The sequence below is a fragment of the Pseudopipra pipra genome, chromosome 1, assembly GCF_036250125.1.
Source record: "Pseudopipra pipra isolate bDixPip1 chromosome 1, bDixPip1.hap1, whole genome shotgun sequence".
NCBI classification, from domain to species: Eukaryota; Metazoa; Chordata; class Aves; order Passeriformes; family Pipridae; genus Pseudopipra; species Pseudopipra pipra.
In genome coordinates, this window is record NC_087549.1 from 98,454,259 (window position 1) to 98,469,107 (window position 14,849).

The window sequence follows — 14,849 nt, forward strand, 5'->3', positions numbered from 1 at the left end:
CTTTGCTTAGCACTTTGGTTACATAAGGAAAATTCAATTCTGTATACAAGTTAAGCAAAATGACTTCCACTCTCCTCACAGATCTGCTTCACATGACATGGACTGGTAATGCTGTGAAGCTTCTGATTTAGTGCTTTGCCATATGGAGAGAGAATCATAGATAATAAGCAAACTTAATTGCGTTGCTGAGTCAGTTTTTGTATCTGTATTAGATAAGACTGAAAGAATCATCTAAATTTTACAATCAGTAAGACTTGCCAGTGGCAAATGCACTTCTCATGGAACATGTTTAGAAGTACGCAGATAATTAATACCAGATAGATCAATGTGCTACATTATAGTTCTGATAACATAACATAATGTGACATTCTTGTCTGGCTGTATGCAAATGTATTTGTGGGATGCCAGCATGTTTTTTTGCAATGCAGTTTTGGATAGTTTGGATAAATATGGTATCTGAGTCAGTCTAGGATCTGTGTGTGACACTGTGTTACTGATAGTGTGGGGGCTGTGGGCTCTGTCCTTGGAGGTTTACTAGCATTTGCTTTTGCATCCTAGCAGTCATGCTTGCCTTTCAGGCAAGGACCCCACAAGCAGTAGTGCTGGCACCAAAGGGGAGGGGAGAGCTGGACATTCCTTCAGCAGCAGGAATCATGCAAGCACTTGACCAAATGACAGTGGTGGTGGTGAGTCTCACTGCATGCTGGGCAACTGCCAAACTGGAAGCAGTCCCCAGAGTGTAACCTGGCATCATAAACACTTCAATGCTTGTTTGAAGGCAAAGCTTACCCAGGAAGATAGGCCATTTTAGGAGAGGCATATGATGGTGTCCAACAGTCAGTTATCATTCATGTGTGCCAGATGTTGCCGCAGGCTCAGGCACTGTAAAGTACAGGCAGTGTACCCAGGAGCCACTGTGCAGAATGTGAAAGGACCTTCTCTGTCTTTCCACACCCGTTAAGTCAGCATGTGAGCCCATATGAAGAAGCAGTAAGGATAGTGGATCTTGCCATTGCCTGGCAAGTGAAAGGCAATGGCTATTGCCAAGTTGTGTGTGCAGCAAACAGACCTTGGTAATGTGGGCACACAGCGCAGCAGCCACAAGGTCTCAGGCATCAGTCGTGAGGGAAACCTTTCTGACTGTGTGAGCGTGCTGTGTGTAGGGAGTCAAACAGGGCACCCATCATCTCACTGGAGCCACCTGCTGCAAAGGGATGAGGGATGCAAATAATCCTAAAGGAGCATTTGTGCAGTAAGGTCTAATTGTTGGCTTAACTGATGCCTTGCTTTAATATATAATGGAAAGTCATTTGAACACCTTTAATACATGTGCATATACATTAACATGTCTTATTTATATGTACATGTGTATATATAAATGTGTATATATCTTTTACATATGATATATATGATTTATATATATCATATATGATTTATATATTATATATATCATATATATCACATGTATGATTTATATATGATATATATACATATAAATGTGTATATAGCCTTTATATGGTATATAATCTTTTATATATGATATATGATTTATATAAATATTAAATTTATTAAAAAGATTATATATGTGAATATATCTTTTATATAAATTTCACAATGCCAAAGAACTAATTTTAATATATTATTTTGCTGCATATCAGCAATCTTATATGCACATATTAGTATTAAGTATTAAGTCCATATGTGTATGTCTGTTTACCTGTTAAGCTTACTAGACTTCGCATATGGTACTTATTTCTGCTGTGGGCAGAATGTCTCTTTCTAAACTACACTTAAAACTGAAGGTCTTCCTTGCCATAATTAGCAACTGTTTGTACTTTAGATACTCCATCAGTGGCATGTTCCTCAGTACTTAACGGAGTGACACGGACAACGCCACTATTGCATGACAGCTATAAGTCATCCAGAGGAATGGAAAAATTTTCATTACAACTTGGTTGTAGAAAAGGGATGAGAACAGAGAGGGGCTACTGTTTCAGGGACATGTGACACAAACATTAAACTTTCTTTTTATAAAGAAGAGGTCTTGGAGGACCTCTTTTCTCCTGCATTCTCACAGACAAGAAGAAAACACATCTGTATCTGATATTCAGTTTGTGAATTTTTATGTACTTTCTTCTTCCTTTTCATTAGAATTTATCCTATCTGAGAAGGATTTCTGTTCTTATAGAAATATACTAATTCACAGGAACTTGAGTTTCAGAAGAAGTGCATTTTAAAGCAAGCAAAATGGAGATTCAAGAGTTAAATGCTGAGTGCTGGTCTGTTCAGTGGAGAGTCTGGGTAGGGGAGAGAATGGCCAGGTGGTTCAGGAGAATGGAAAGACAATGGGTGCTGTTACCTCCCACTAGTTTCTTGCTGACTGATGTGATGATTTCTAAAGATGGGTAAAATCTTGGCATTATTTAATTAGATCTGTGAGGAGAGTGGAAGTAATTTTGCTTAACTTGTATACAGAATTGAATTTTCTTTATGTAACCAAAGTGCTAAGTAAAGACTTAACAGGCATGTGTCTTAACATGGAGTAAGTGCTAGAATAGTTAGTATTTTAATTGAAAATCCAAGTGCTGAAGTCATGCATTTATGAAGAACTTCACTGGTTTAATTTTTTCCCACCTAAGCATATTTTCAGACTTCATAATTCTAATATTCAGAAGGCAATTGATTTTTTTTCCAAGTATGAATACGTCATCTTTTAAAAAGAATTTGTGTTTTTAAACATTAAGACATACAGCTATGCATGACACATATCACAGTAGATATCCAGATATTTATATAGTCTCTAATCCTAATAAAGAGCTGCTTTTCAGTGTAACAATTAGATTTGGAAAGAAGATGTATCAGCAGGCATTGTTTTTCCCCAAATAGTTTTTTGTAGTATGCAATTTCACTGTGTCCACCATTTATAAATTGTTATCAAGACTCAAGCACTGATTAGCCTTAAAAAAATTCTATACAGAATACATTTAGATCTGTGTTATGTACATGCTATTGCTGGACCATGTAGTGTTTATACTGAGAGGTTTTTCACTGAAAATTAGTGAAAACTTCTTTTGAACAAGAAAGAAGTCACTAACTTGATGCTGGGTCTTGAAGCCTTAAAAAAGCCCACAACCAGAAAATGATGGCCAGCTCTTCAGAAAAGTCCAAAGAGCTCAGCAGTACTGATGCTTCACTGTGAAGAAACTTGAGTTTTCAGTGATGAAACAGCATCTGTATTATTTACCTGTGATAAACAGGGTCTAGCACATTCTGACAATACAGACATGGCAAAGTACTTAACAAGATAGATTAGATGTAACTAGCACTTAGGGTTTTGAAGGCTTGGCATGGGGGGGAGGGTTGAGTCCTTTTTTGCTGGTGAGTTATACTATGAAAAATAAAAGAGTTTAATGGATAGTGAGCATGATACCTTTTGCATTCAAACTACACTAAATCCTTAAGTGTACAACTCAGTAACCAGCTACATGCTCAGGCTCACCAACAGATGAAGTTCATCTTTTGCATCTTTGAATAGAGAATTGAAACGTCTTTTATGCTGCTCTAGCAAAGTGAAGCAAAAAAAGAGATTCTTCCAATCATGATGGGAAATGCTCTGAATGAAGAAGTAAAATTTTCTCAGCGGAAATGTGTACAAATCTGAACTGTGAGGTCATCAAAACACTGCAAGCTCTAGTCACAGTTGTTATGAGGAACACTAAGGCAATATTTAAACCTGATAAGGCAAAATCTGATCATGTTCCAGTTTCTTATCTGCACATATGGGAATAGAATAGAATATTTCAACTGGAAGGGGCCGACAATGTTCATCCACTCCAACTGCCTGATTACTTCACAGCTGACCAAAAGTTAAAGCACGTTATGAAGGGCGGTGCCCAAATGACTTTTAATGCTGACAGACAAGTCAGGCATGACCACCTGTAAAGCCCTGGTCCCAAAGCCTCAAGCTTTACCAGGAGTTTTATTTTTATTTAGACTCCAAGAGTTTGCCCACCAAACTTTTCCAGAGCCTTTGAATACCCTGAATTCACATAAAGACAAAAAGTCACAGACCTTTTCCCAAGAGATTTCTTTTAATTTAGTGAGAAAATAAGCATTTTGGCAAAAGATTTTACAGGAGTAAAATACAAGCAAGGAGAAGTATTTAACTAAAGCACCCAGCACACAACCACCACAATTTTTAATGAAATACAACCCATCAGTTTTAAGTTACCCACAAGAGATTAAGAAAGAAAAGAGTAAAGAAAGAAAGAGAGATTAAAAGAAGAAAAAAGTAAAGAAAGAGGTTAGAAGAAGAAACTTGTGCTACCATCAGAGGTCACTTGACAGCCGGTCCCACGAGAAGGCAGGCCAACACAGAAGCCCTCTGCACCTCTATTTATGTGCCCTAGGCAATGCAGCCACCCCCACCAGGCAGACATCCAGCTCACTGACTACTCAATGCCATCCAGGCCAGAAAGAGAGGTGGTGCAGCCAATCAGAGGCTCCAGGGGGTGTGGTGTGGGTGGGCTACCAGACAGGCCTTTTTTGATTGACATGCCACCCACAGCCACATGGCTCCCAGGCACTCAGCCATGTTGGCTGCAGGCCTTACCTAGTGGACATTGATACTGGACACCTGGCCCCCTCCCCCCCTCCACCACACACACACAGACAAGATGGTTGATTCGACCCAACAATCAAATAACCCAGTGAGATACAAATCTGGGCTCTCACACTCTTCCAGGGTCTGACGGCCCTCTTGGTAAAGAAATATATCCTCCTGTCAAATCTGAACCTTCACTGACAGATGCAGGTTTCAGCCATTGCCAGAGTCCTGGCACTGGGTAGCAGGGAGAACAGATCAGCACCTGCCTCTCCACTTCCCCTCCTCAGGAAGCTGTAGAGAGCAGTGTAGTCACCCCTGAGTCTCCTTCCCCCCAGACTACACAAACCCAGTGTCCTTAGCTGCTCCTCAAGAGGACATGCCTGCCAGTCCTTTTGCCAACTTTGTTGCCTTCCTCTGGATGCATTCAAGAACCTTCACATAATTTTTAAACGGTGGGTCTCACTCAAGGTGAGGCCGTGCCAACACTGAATACAGAAGGATAATCAACTCTTTGGACCGATTGGTGAAGGTGTGTTTAATGCATCTCAGGACATGTTTCACCCTCTGGGCTGCCCAGGCACGCACTGCTGACTGATACTCAGCCAGCTGTCAACCAGCACCCCCAGACCCCTTTCTGCAGGGCTGCCTTCCAGCCACTCCTCACCTAATTTAGACTTGTGCCTCGTGCTACTCTGTTCCAGATGCATTTGGACTCATTAAATTTAGTCCCATTAATCACTGCCCAATGCTCCAAGATATCCAGATCCCTCTGCAAGGCATCTTGTCTCTCTTGAGAGTCAGCAGCATCTCCCAGTTTGGTACCATCAACAAATCTGGTAATGGTGCATTCAAATCCTGCATCCAGTCACTGAGAAGCATACTGAATAGAACTGGCCCTAGAATTGAGCCCTGAGGAATGCCACTGGTGACCAGACAGATGTAGCCCCATTTACTGCAACACTTGAGCTATGCCCTTCAGCCAGTTCGTCACCCAGCGCACCATGAATCTGCTCATTCTGCAACCGGACAACTTGTCTTGAAGGATGCTGGACAGTATCAAAAGCCTTACTAAAATCCAGAAAAATTACATCCATCACCTTCCCTTCATCCACTAAGCAGGTGACCTCATCATAAAAAGACAGCAAAACAGTTAAACAGGACTTCGTGAAACCATGTTGACTGTACCTGATGATTGCACTATTTTTAAAATGCCTTTCAATAGTTACGAAAGTTTTTGACTGGGGTAGAGTTAATTCTCTTCACAGTAGCTCCTATGGGGGTGTATTTGGATTTGTGCTGAAAACAGTGTGGATAACACAGAGATGTTTCCATTATTGCTGAGCTGTGCTGGCACAGCATCAAGGCATTGTCCCTCTCTATAAGGAAAGAGTTAATAACATGTGCAGCATAAGCCTTAGACATGCCTTTGGTGGTGAAACTTGTTGCAGAAAATGTCAGGCTTGGTGGTGAAAGGTTGCAGAAAACAGCACAGGTGCCTATGCACAAGCTGCAAAAAGAAACAAAGTTTTAGTTCTGGCTTGTGGAGGCAGGACTGAACCCTGCAACTGTCCATTGCAGTGTGTTATATAACAAGTGTGTAACTGCTCAAGTGCAAGAAGTGGGGTCACAAATAGGACACTTGATTTTGGGAGTACTTGACTTGTAAGACCCCCAGCGTAGACCCCCGAGGACCACTGAATTAAGACCCAAGCATGTGCAATGACCACTCCTACTCTTGCCTCATGCTAATGAGGAACTGAAAACCAGTACTACCCTCACCTCCCATGCCAAGTATAAAAGTGACTCAGGGAGTGAACCGAGTGGGACCCTACCACCACAAAGCCAGTGGTGTGGCCAAATACCTCCAAAATTGTTATGAATAACAGAACCCTCTAATACTGTCTTTTTAGTGTCAGAAAGCAAGGCATTGCTTTATTTGCAGCACTGGGTGTGTACGTGAGCAACAAAAATCCTGCCTCCATACAGACAACAATACATCACTTTTTCACCTAATTATACATTTTTAACAAACAAAGAAATTAATGTTCATCATTAATTAGTATTCTATCCACTACTGTTTTTTAATCTCTCGTTGCTTATGCTAATTAATTCATACTTTTAGTCTTTTAGTCTCAGTAAGGATTTTCTGACACAAATATTGAGCCATTTTTAGTCTTCTTCGTTATCTGCTGCTTTATGCAAAAGATATTTATTTCCAAATGTCCAGCTTCAACAACACATCTTTCTCTCACGGCCTTTGTTCACTGAAGCATATCAAGGTTAACTTTAACAAAACTTACAGTTTTAGTACTCTTCCAGAGCTATGTTCTCACATACTATATGGTGTCAAACGCAGCATATATAGCTGGGGCAGAAGGAGGAAGGGGTGTACATTCAGAGTGATGGTGCTTGTCTTCCCAACTCATCATTACGCGAGATGGAGCCCTGCTGTCCTGGAGATGTCTGAACACCTGCCTGCCTATGTGAAGTGATCAGTGAATTCCTTGTTTTGCTTTGCTTGTGCATGCAGCTTACTGCTTTACCTATTAAGCTGTCTTTATCTCCACCCATGAGTTTTCCCACTTTTACTCTTCCAAATCTCTCCCCACCTCACTGTGCGGAAGTGAGAGAGTGGCTGCATGTGGTTGTCACTGCTTGCCTTGCCGACACCTATCAGCAAGCCCAAAGTCAGCTGTGGGAGAACAACCTCCATTCAGACAAACTCTGTCTTCTCCATGTGTGTCCTTTCTCCTGTGTCTGCTGCTGTCCTGCTGGTGCTCCTCGCACTGCTCTGGTGTCCATCGCAAATAAGTACTGAGTAGCAGAACAGAGTAACAATTCCCAAAGAGCTGCTCAGGCAACCTCCTCCATGGGGCTGTGCTACCATGAGCTGCATCACTAGAGCTTTGTGGCTGTATCATTCCACCAGCTGGCAACAAGTCAGATCAGGAGACAAAAAGGCAAAAAACCCAACACTTCTATTGAGTTTTTGTCATTGTAAATATCTAACACAAAAGCATGTAGAAAGGGAATGCCTTGTTCACGTGAGCAGAAATCCTAGGGATAACTTGGAAGTCAGAGCCATCCCCTTGTCAGAGACTGAAATGGTTAATGGCTTAAAAACCAAAAGACTTTTATTTACTGTAGAAAATTGCAAAGAAACAGATGCTCATCTACAGAAGTCCACCTCTCCTTGAATATGCCTACTAATTTGTACTGTGAAAGGACCTTGAGATAAGGTGGTACCACTGCCCAAGTATCCCAAGCGCAGAAGGGCATGCATACCTGAAGACACAAACTGGATTTCCAGATAAGGGAAGAGGCTGATAAGATGAAAATCCTACAAGGTGGGATACTCCTTCTTATCATGCCCATGTCCTCCCTTACATGATGACTCAGCTGTGAAAACCATTCCAGGGAGCACCAAAGACATTCACACCTAGCCTGACCCTGGTTCATCTCGGATGATGAACCATAAAGGGCCATGATTAATTCAACTACACTGACAGCTGCAACATCTTAGAAGGTGTCAAAGACTTGTGGAATGTCTGATGATCCAGTATTACATCATCCAGGGGAAGTACAGGGGGCGTTTCCACCTAGCACGTTATAAACCCCGTGAAATGGGAGTTAGGTGGACTCTTTCTCCCCACCACTCAACAGATACAGTCTGCAACCATTGAGAAAACCCTAAGAAGAGCACCAATGGGACACTGTCAGAACCTATGGAGTGGTGATATCTTTTTCTACTTAATCTGTTTCTCAGTCACTTGTAGGGAACCAAATTTATATGACCCTGGGATAAACTTAGAAGGGGAACTTGGCAAGATAAATGCGGACATGGTGAGATCATAGAATCACAGAATCATAGAATTAGCCAGTTGGAAAGTACCCCCGAGATCATCAAGTCCAACCTTGATCCACTACCACCCGTAGTTACTAAACCATGGCACATCCAATCTCATCTTAAAAACCTCCAGGGACTGAGAATCCACCACTTCCCTGGGCAGTGCCCATTCCAATGCCTGATTACCCTCTCTGTCATCCTTGATCAACCCAATAACCTTCTCTGATGAAATGACTGGTTTGGATGAAGGTAAGGCAGTGGATATTGTCTTCATGGACTTCAGTATGGCCTTTGACACTGTCTTGGGTAACACCCTCCTAGACAAGGTGTTGATAGAGGGGCTAGAAAAGCAGACAGTAAAGTGGATTGAAAAGCACCTGAACAGCTGGGTACTGAGAGTGCTAATGAGCAGTGCAAGGTCTAGTTGGAGGTCAGTAAGCAGTGGTCTACCCCAAGGGTCCATACTGGGTCCAGTCCTGTTTAACATGTTAATCAATTACCTGGATGGATGATGGGGCAGAGTATACCCTCAGCAAGTTTGTCAGTGACACAAAACTGATGCTGAGAGAGTTGGGACCGTACAGCCTTGGAGAAGAAAAGGCTCAGGGGGGAGTTTATCAGTATGTATAAATAATGGGAGGGTGCAAAGAGGACAGAGCCAGGCTCTTCCAGTGGTGCCCCGTGACAGGACAAGAGGTGATTTGCACCAACTGAAACACAGGCAGTTACCTCCAAACATCAGAAAACATTTTGTTACTGTGAGGGTGACTTAGAACTACCACAGGTTGACCAGGGATATTGCGGAGACCCATTCCTGGAGATATTCAAGCTGTCTGAGCATGGTCCTGGGCAAATGGCTCTTGATGGCCCTCTTTGAACAAGGGAGGTGGACTAGAGGACCTCCTTAAGTCCCTTCCAACCTCAACCACTCTATGATTCTGCAAATACTAAAACGTTAAAATGGGTCCAAACATTTCTGCTTTATGAGACATTAAATGTCTTCAAAGAAAGGGAATAGTTCTGGTTTGATATCCCTTACAGTGACATACAATGCAAATTCCTTCTCAGTTATTCAGCAAGATCCTTAAATTCTCTAAAAAGCGCCCCTTTGCCCTCTTAGTACTCTGCCAGATTTGCTAGGACACCTGCAAGCTTCCTGTTTCTGACTTAAGCTACTAAGAATTTCTTTACCTACTTGTTCTTTGTGCACACTGCCTGATGTAGTTTACACTATCGTAATCTTTGTGCTAGGTGTAAACAGCAAAAGCAGATGAGGGATTTACTCTGCCTATCTTGGTGGGCCAAGTTTTCTTGTTTCAATAGTTTTCTAATAAAAACATTTAAAAAATCACAAGGCAACAGGTTATGCCCCTTTTTAAGGAGTATCACTGTTCACTTAAAAAGTCCCTCCAAAGAAATTTTTTTACTGAACCTTTCAAAGACAAAAACACATAAGGGCTGAGTGCTGACTTGTTTAGTCTTGCCAAAGGAAGAATGAGGGACTGAAGGGGGGTCAGATCTCTTGCTAAAAATACCTCAGGGAGAAAACAGTTATTCATGCTAAGAGACAGTGCTGGCATAAGAACCACTGCCTATAAACCAGTTGTGAATACATCTAGGATGAATACTGAAAGCAGATTTTCATCCACTAGAGCAAACAGACCCCTTCAAATGCACTCAAGAGCAGCACACATGCACAATGGCATCCAAGTTCAAGGACAAGAGTTTAACAGGAGAGACTGGACTCCTGACACAGAAGATTCATTTTGCTCTTGCATCCTTGTCATCTGTTCCACATTATAAAACATTCCAATAAAAACTAATACTTTTTATTAGTAACTCCATTGCATTACGCCCAGGCATAAACCTCACAACAGCCTGTAGTGATGAAAGACAATAAAGCACACTGAATGAAAAATTCCTGCCAGCCTAGAAAAGGCATCAGCATGACATACCAGACATATCAGCATGACATATCAGTCTCCAAAATAATCCTGATAAAGCGTGTATATTGCTCAACCTTCAATGTATGGTTGATGCACTGATTTTGAACCTATTTCAGCTAGGGGTAAGATTTGTCACTCCCTCTCATGCTCCTCTGGAAGGTTTTCCAGTGTAATCACTGTGGAGACACAGTTAAACGGGTACAGCATCTCAGAAGATGACATCATATTCTTCCTTCTTACACTGAAATATGCAATACAGGCAAAAGGTACTTTTATATCACTATAACCAAAAATTAACTAGGAAAATCACATGCTTTAACTGTATTGAACCACTAACACAGACTCACGCAAAGTCAAGTCCTTGAAATAAATCTCAAGTGTTTCTTAAAACTAAACCCCAGCACGCAACCTATTCTTAATTCACGAAGAACGTTTTACTCATTAGCTGGTTTTGAATACCAGAAGGTAACTTTCATTCAGAACAGATGGCCATGTCAGACTGTGTTATGGAATTCCACATTTGTAATTTTATTATAATTCTGAAAGAGGTGGTATCTGAAGAGCAGAGAAAATGACTATACAAAGAATTTATAGAAACATTCATTCATATACTGCAGACCTTCAGATGCTTCTTTACAGTTTCAAAAAAAAGTAAAAATTTTCACTAATAGAAAAACCAGGAAAGAGACAATTAATTTTTAATGATACTGTTGGATACACTGAGACCATTTAATTAAAAACATGGCTTTTAGCATTTTTTTATTAACACTGTATGATTATAGTAGCATATTTACTAACTATGTTAACAGGAGTCTGGTTAAATGCATATGTCAACTCGCTGCCATTAGTTATGAAACTGCATATACACATCCACCAAAAATCTTGAAAGAAAGTGCTGTGTTAAAGATTTAGTCCTGTATTTGCCTTGAACATATAAGTTCCATGAATATCTTTCTACATACACTACATAATGGTACATACTGAACTATTTTGCTTTGTGCATTTTTTAATTTATTAAAAAGCAAGAGCACATGGCACTATACCATCCAAAGGAATGCATAACAGAAAACCTCCCTTAGAAACAGGGTAACTTCTTTTTTCCCACTTACCAAGTAGAGCTAAACTCCCAGGAAATACCACCAGGAGTTTCAGCATTCAATCCCTTATGCTTTTGAATTTAGCAGACCTTGAAAAAGCACAAGGAATAAAAAATAAGGCCCTGAATGGAAATAACAATACATGAGAAAAAAGACATTTTATCTTCAGCCCAAAGGCCAACACTTGGTGTCTGAGAAGACACACTAAAATTTAAGTATTTTCTACAGAAGTGAAAAAATAGAGTAAAAAATTCTTCCTCATTTCAATGTTCACAACGCATCAGATTTAAATCTGAGACTTAAATCTAACTGAGATGTCAGCTGAAGAAATTCTCTGGGCTCCAACTGGCTGACTAGATTAGGCAACTGGAATCTTTGTACACCAAAAGAATATTAAAAGAAAACTTGTCCTCATATTTTTTTAAAAGGAGCAGAACTCCTGGAAGTAAGAACTGCATTCTTTTTTTGGATGGTACATAAACTCTTTAAGTAGTATACCTCTGTGCCAGAAGAACAAAATTATTTGTTAAAATCAGAGGTACTTGCCTTTGTTGCTTCAATGGTAGCTACTGCGCTTTGGATTGCTTCACCCTTTCACAGACATCCAATGCCCACTGCTACTAATATACCATTTCTGGTCCCAATGCAAATCTTTCTTCTCTTTCCCTCTCTTCCCTATTCCCTTCCTTTTAAAAAGCATAAAGTTATTTACACAAAATTCATAGTTACACAAATAAAACACTTTGGCTATGGTCACTGAATAAGGTTTCCATGGTCCTAATACTTCAGGAAAGAGAGCTATTAAAAAAACCCATCATATTTTATACAGGACAAATGTAGTTCAAATTGGTGGAACCCTCTTAAAATATAGCCCAACCAGAGTTTCTCATTCCATTTAACTGTTACTTAGTAACAGTGTATAAAAGGATTAAAATCTAAAAGTGGGTATAGTTACTAGTTAATCCAGCGGCTCATGCATTCAGCATGTAGTATTCAGCATGTCATTTTATTCCTCGGGTTATGAATATAATGTTGACAGCCACACATGAAAGAAATAGAGGCAACGAAACTTTTCAGCACTTGCGAACACTAAAGCTCCTTTATTACCCCTAGTTCTCATATAGGGGTCAAGTACTGCTCTTTTTGAGTGAATGGGAATTACACAGTAGACCTCAGAGGCTTACTCTCCTTGTGCAGGCTTCCACTGTAACCTACTGTATCAATTTTCTGGAAAGCTAACTAGCACTTTCTTATGCATTTCAAATATCAATGTGTTTAGAAAGATACTGAGATATGTACAAGTGTGATGGTTGTAGAAATCATTACATAAATGCTCTCAAGAAATGGGACAGAGGAACAAAATAAATTCCATTCACTTTCAGATTTGCTGACTCAAGGAATTATAAATCAAAAACAGTTCCTACTGATAAAAAAAAGCCAAAAAATCCTCAAAAATGCAACAAAAGTGGGGCAAAAGAATCCACAAATATAATTAAGTATTAGGTAGGGGAACAAATGTTACTACCAAATAGGTATTGCAGAGACCGAAAACTGGATGTATCTTGTCACTGTAACACAAAAGTGAAAATATCAGACTCTATTGTCTCTATACAGGTTATACACACTTTTACTTACACAAAATAACTAAAGAGGCAAAGCTCAGCAATGGTATAGTTTCCAAATGATCTGTATGACATATCAAGATCTGAGATCTACTATAAATTACACAATTTTCCTCTTTGTTTTCCCCTCATTTTTATCCTGTAATTATTAAAATGCAGAATGTTCCCTGCTTACTTCTTTATATAAAGACAATACAAACCTCCCTAATTACAAAACAGATTTCCACACAAACCTTTTTTGTTCCGTCACTTCTTCCTTATTTAAAAATTTTCAAAGTAAAACAGCCTAGCCTTCTTAATACTAAATACAGAGCTATCTTCCTGAATATTCCAACTGCCACTCCTTTCTTACCAGAAATCAACCTGCACAAACCTTCTCTTCACATACATCTTCCCCTTTCTCCATTCAGTTCCCATCACTGATCACAAAGATGAAGGGAAGAGCAAATAGTCTTCCTCAGCCGATCATTCTCTTAAAAGCACATTTGCAAGGCCTATAGCTACCACTGATGTAACCATGGCAAGTGTGTTTGTAGAGGTTATACACTTTCTGAACAAAAAAGTAGCACAATCTAATAAGCATTTCTGCTCCAATAAATGATGAGAAACAGCGTGTGAAGATACATTAGAAACCCTTCAGGAGAAAAGTTTTTTGTTTATGCTTCATTCAGGTATGGGCTACATGGGTTTGGGTGGCACCCAGCTTCTTTTGTTTTATCATCTGATATGAAAGCAAAGCAATAGTGCTTTGTGAAGTCAGAGGCATCTTCAAATAAAAGCCTGAACCCTTGCAAACACAGTACACAGACCATCCTCTGCTTTCCTTACTGGGAATGACAAGGTTCAGACTGTTGCTGAATAGCCTTTCTCCTTCTCACAGTGATTTCCTTCAGTGAAGTCAGCGAAGAGCTCTGAATCAAGGATGGAAAGGCATCAGATCTTCTTCTGAGATCCAATCATGACCTTTGATACAAAGTTCACAATGGCACTGGCAGGTTGCTCTGGATCGTGCTCTGCAAAGAGGTGGCATACGTTGTCTGTGGCACTGCCTTGCTTCCTGGCAATGAACCCAAACACTCTGCAAGGGCAGCAATCACAGTACGTCAGAGAACAGACAGACAGGCATCACCTCTCTTCGTAACGATACTGCAGAAACAAAGCGCACACCAACCAGACTTCCTCTGTTCTGATGGACAAGGCCCCATGTGACTGCTAAACACAGTGGTCCAGATGGACCAGACATCTCAGGAGAGAATCAGGAAAGGAGACTGTCCCCTTCCTTCTACTCTGTGTGTTGTCAGAGAAGTGCTGCTGACCCTTGGGATATATTTAATCTGATTCAATACTGCTGTTCTCTTATCTACCGTGGGGAGTGTGTGGTGTGGTGTGGTGTATCAGGGATTGCCTAAAGAGAGGCTTTTAAGGGACACACATCTCAGTGGACAGAGTATTGTAAAAAGGACTTAGACCATCTATTTCTTTCTTACTCTTCTTCACTTTCCAGAAACAAGTGCCTGAACCTCTCTGTTTAGGTTATTTCTTTTGGTTAAAGGGGACAACAGTGTTTGCCTTCAACAGAAAACACTTTGCAATCCACTGGTAATTATATATTTATGCCACACATTAATATTATTAAGAGTATTTTCATCTATGTATCGCAGGGGGTGATTTTTTTTCTAAAGATATCATTTTAAGTGAGACAAGTAAGCTTGTGGTACTGTTGCTGGACAA

At 40.3% G+C, this 14,849-nt stretch overlaps 1 protein-coding gene and 1 long non-coding RNA gene across 16 annotated transcripts in view; one reads left to right on the top strand and one right to left on the bottom strand.

Annotated features, from left to right (window-relative positions):
* Positions 1-14,849, top strand: part of LOC135420084 (uncharacterized) — a 410,960-nt gene that overhangs the window by 350,221 nt on the left and 45,890 nt on the right. The gene's annotated exons all lie outside the window — the stretch shown is intronic.
* Positions 10,904-14,849, bottom strand: part of TNS3 (tensin 3) — a 209,409-nt gene continuing 205,463 nt past the window's right edge. For all 15 annotated transcript variants that reach the window (XM_064667006.1, XM_064667000.1, XM_064667001.1 and 12 more), the window contains one exon: positions 10,904-14,196. In XM_064667006.1, coding sequence (XP_064523076.1) covers positions 14,052-14,196 — 145 coding nt within the window. In that variant the 3' untranslated portion in view covers positions 10,904-14,051. The remainder of the gene's footprint in view (positions 14,197-14,849) is intronic.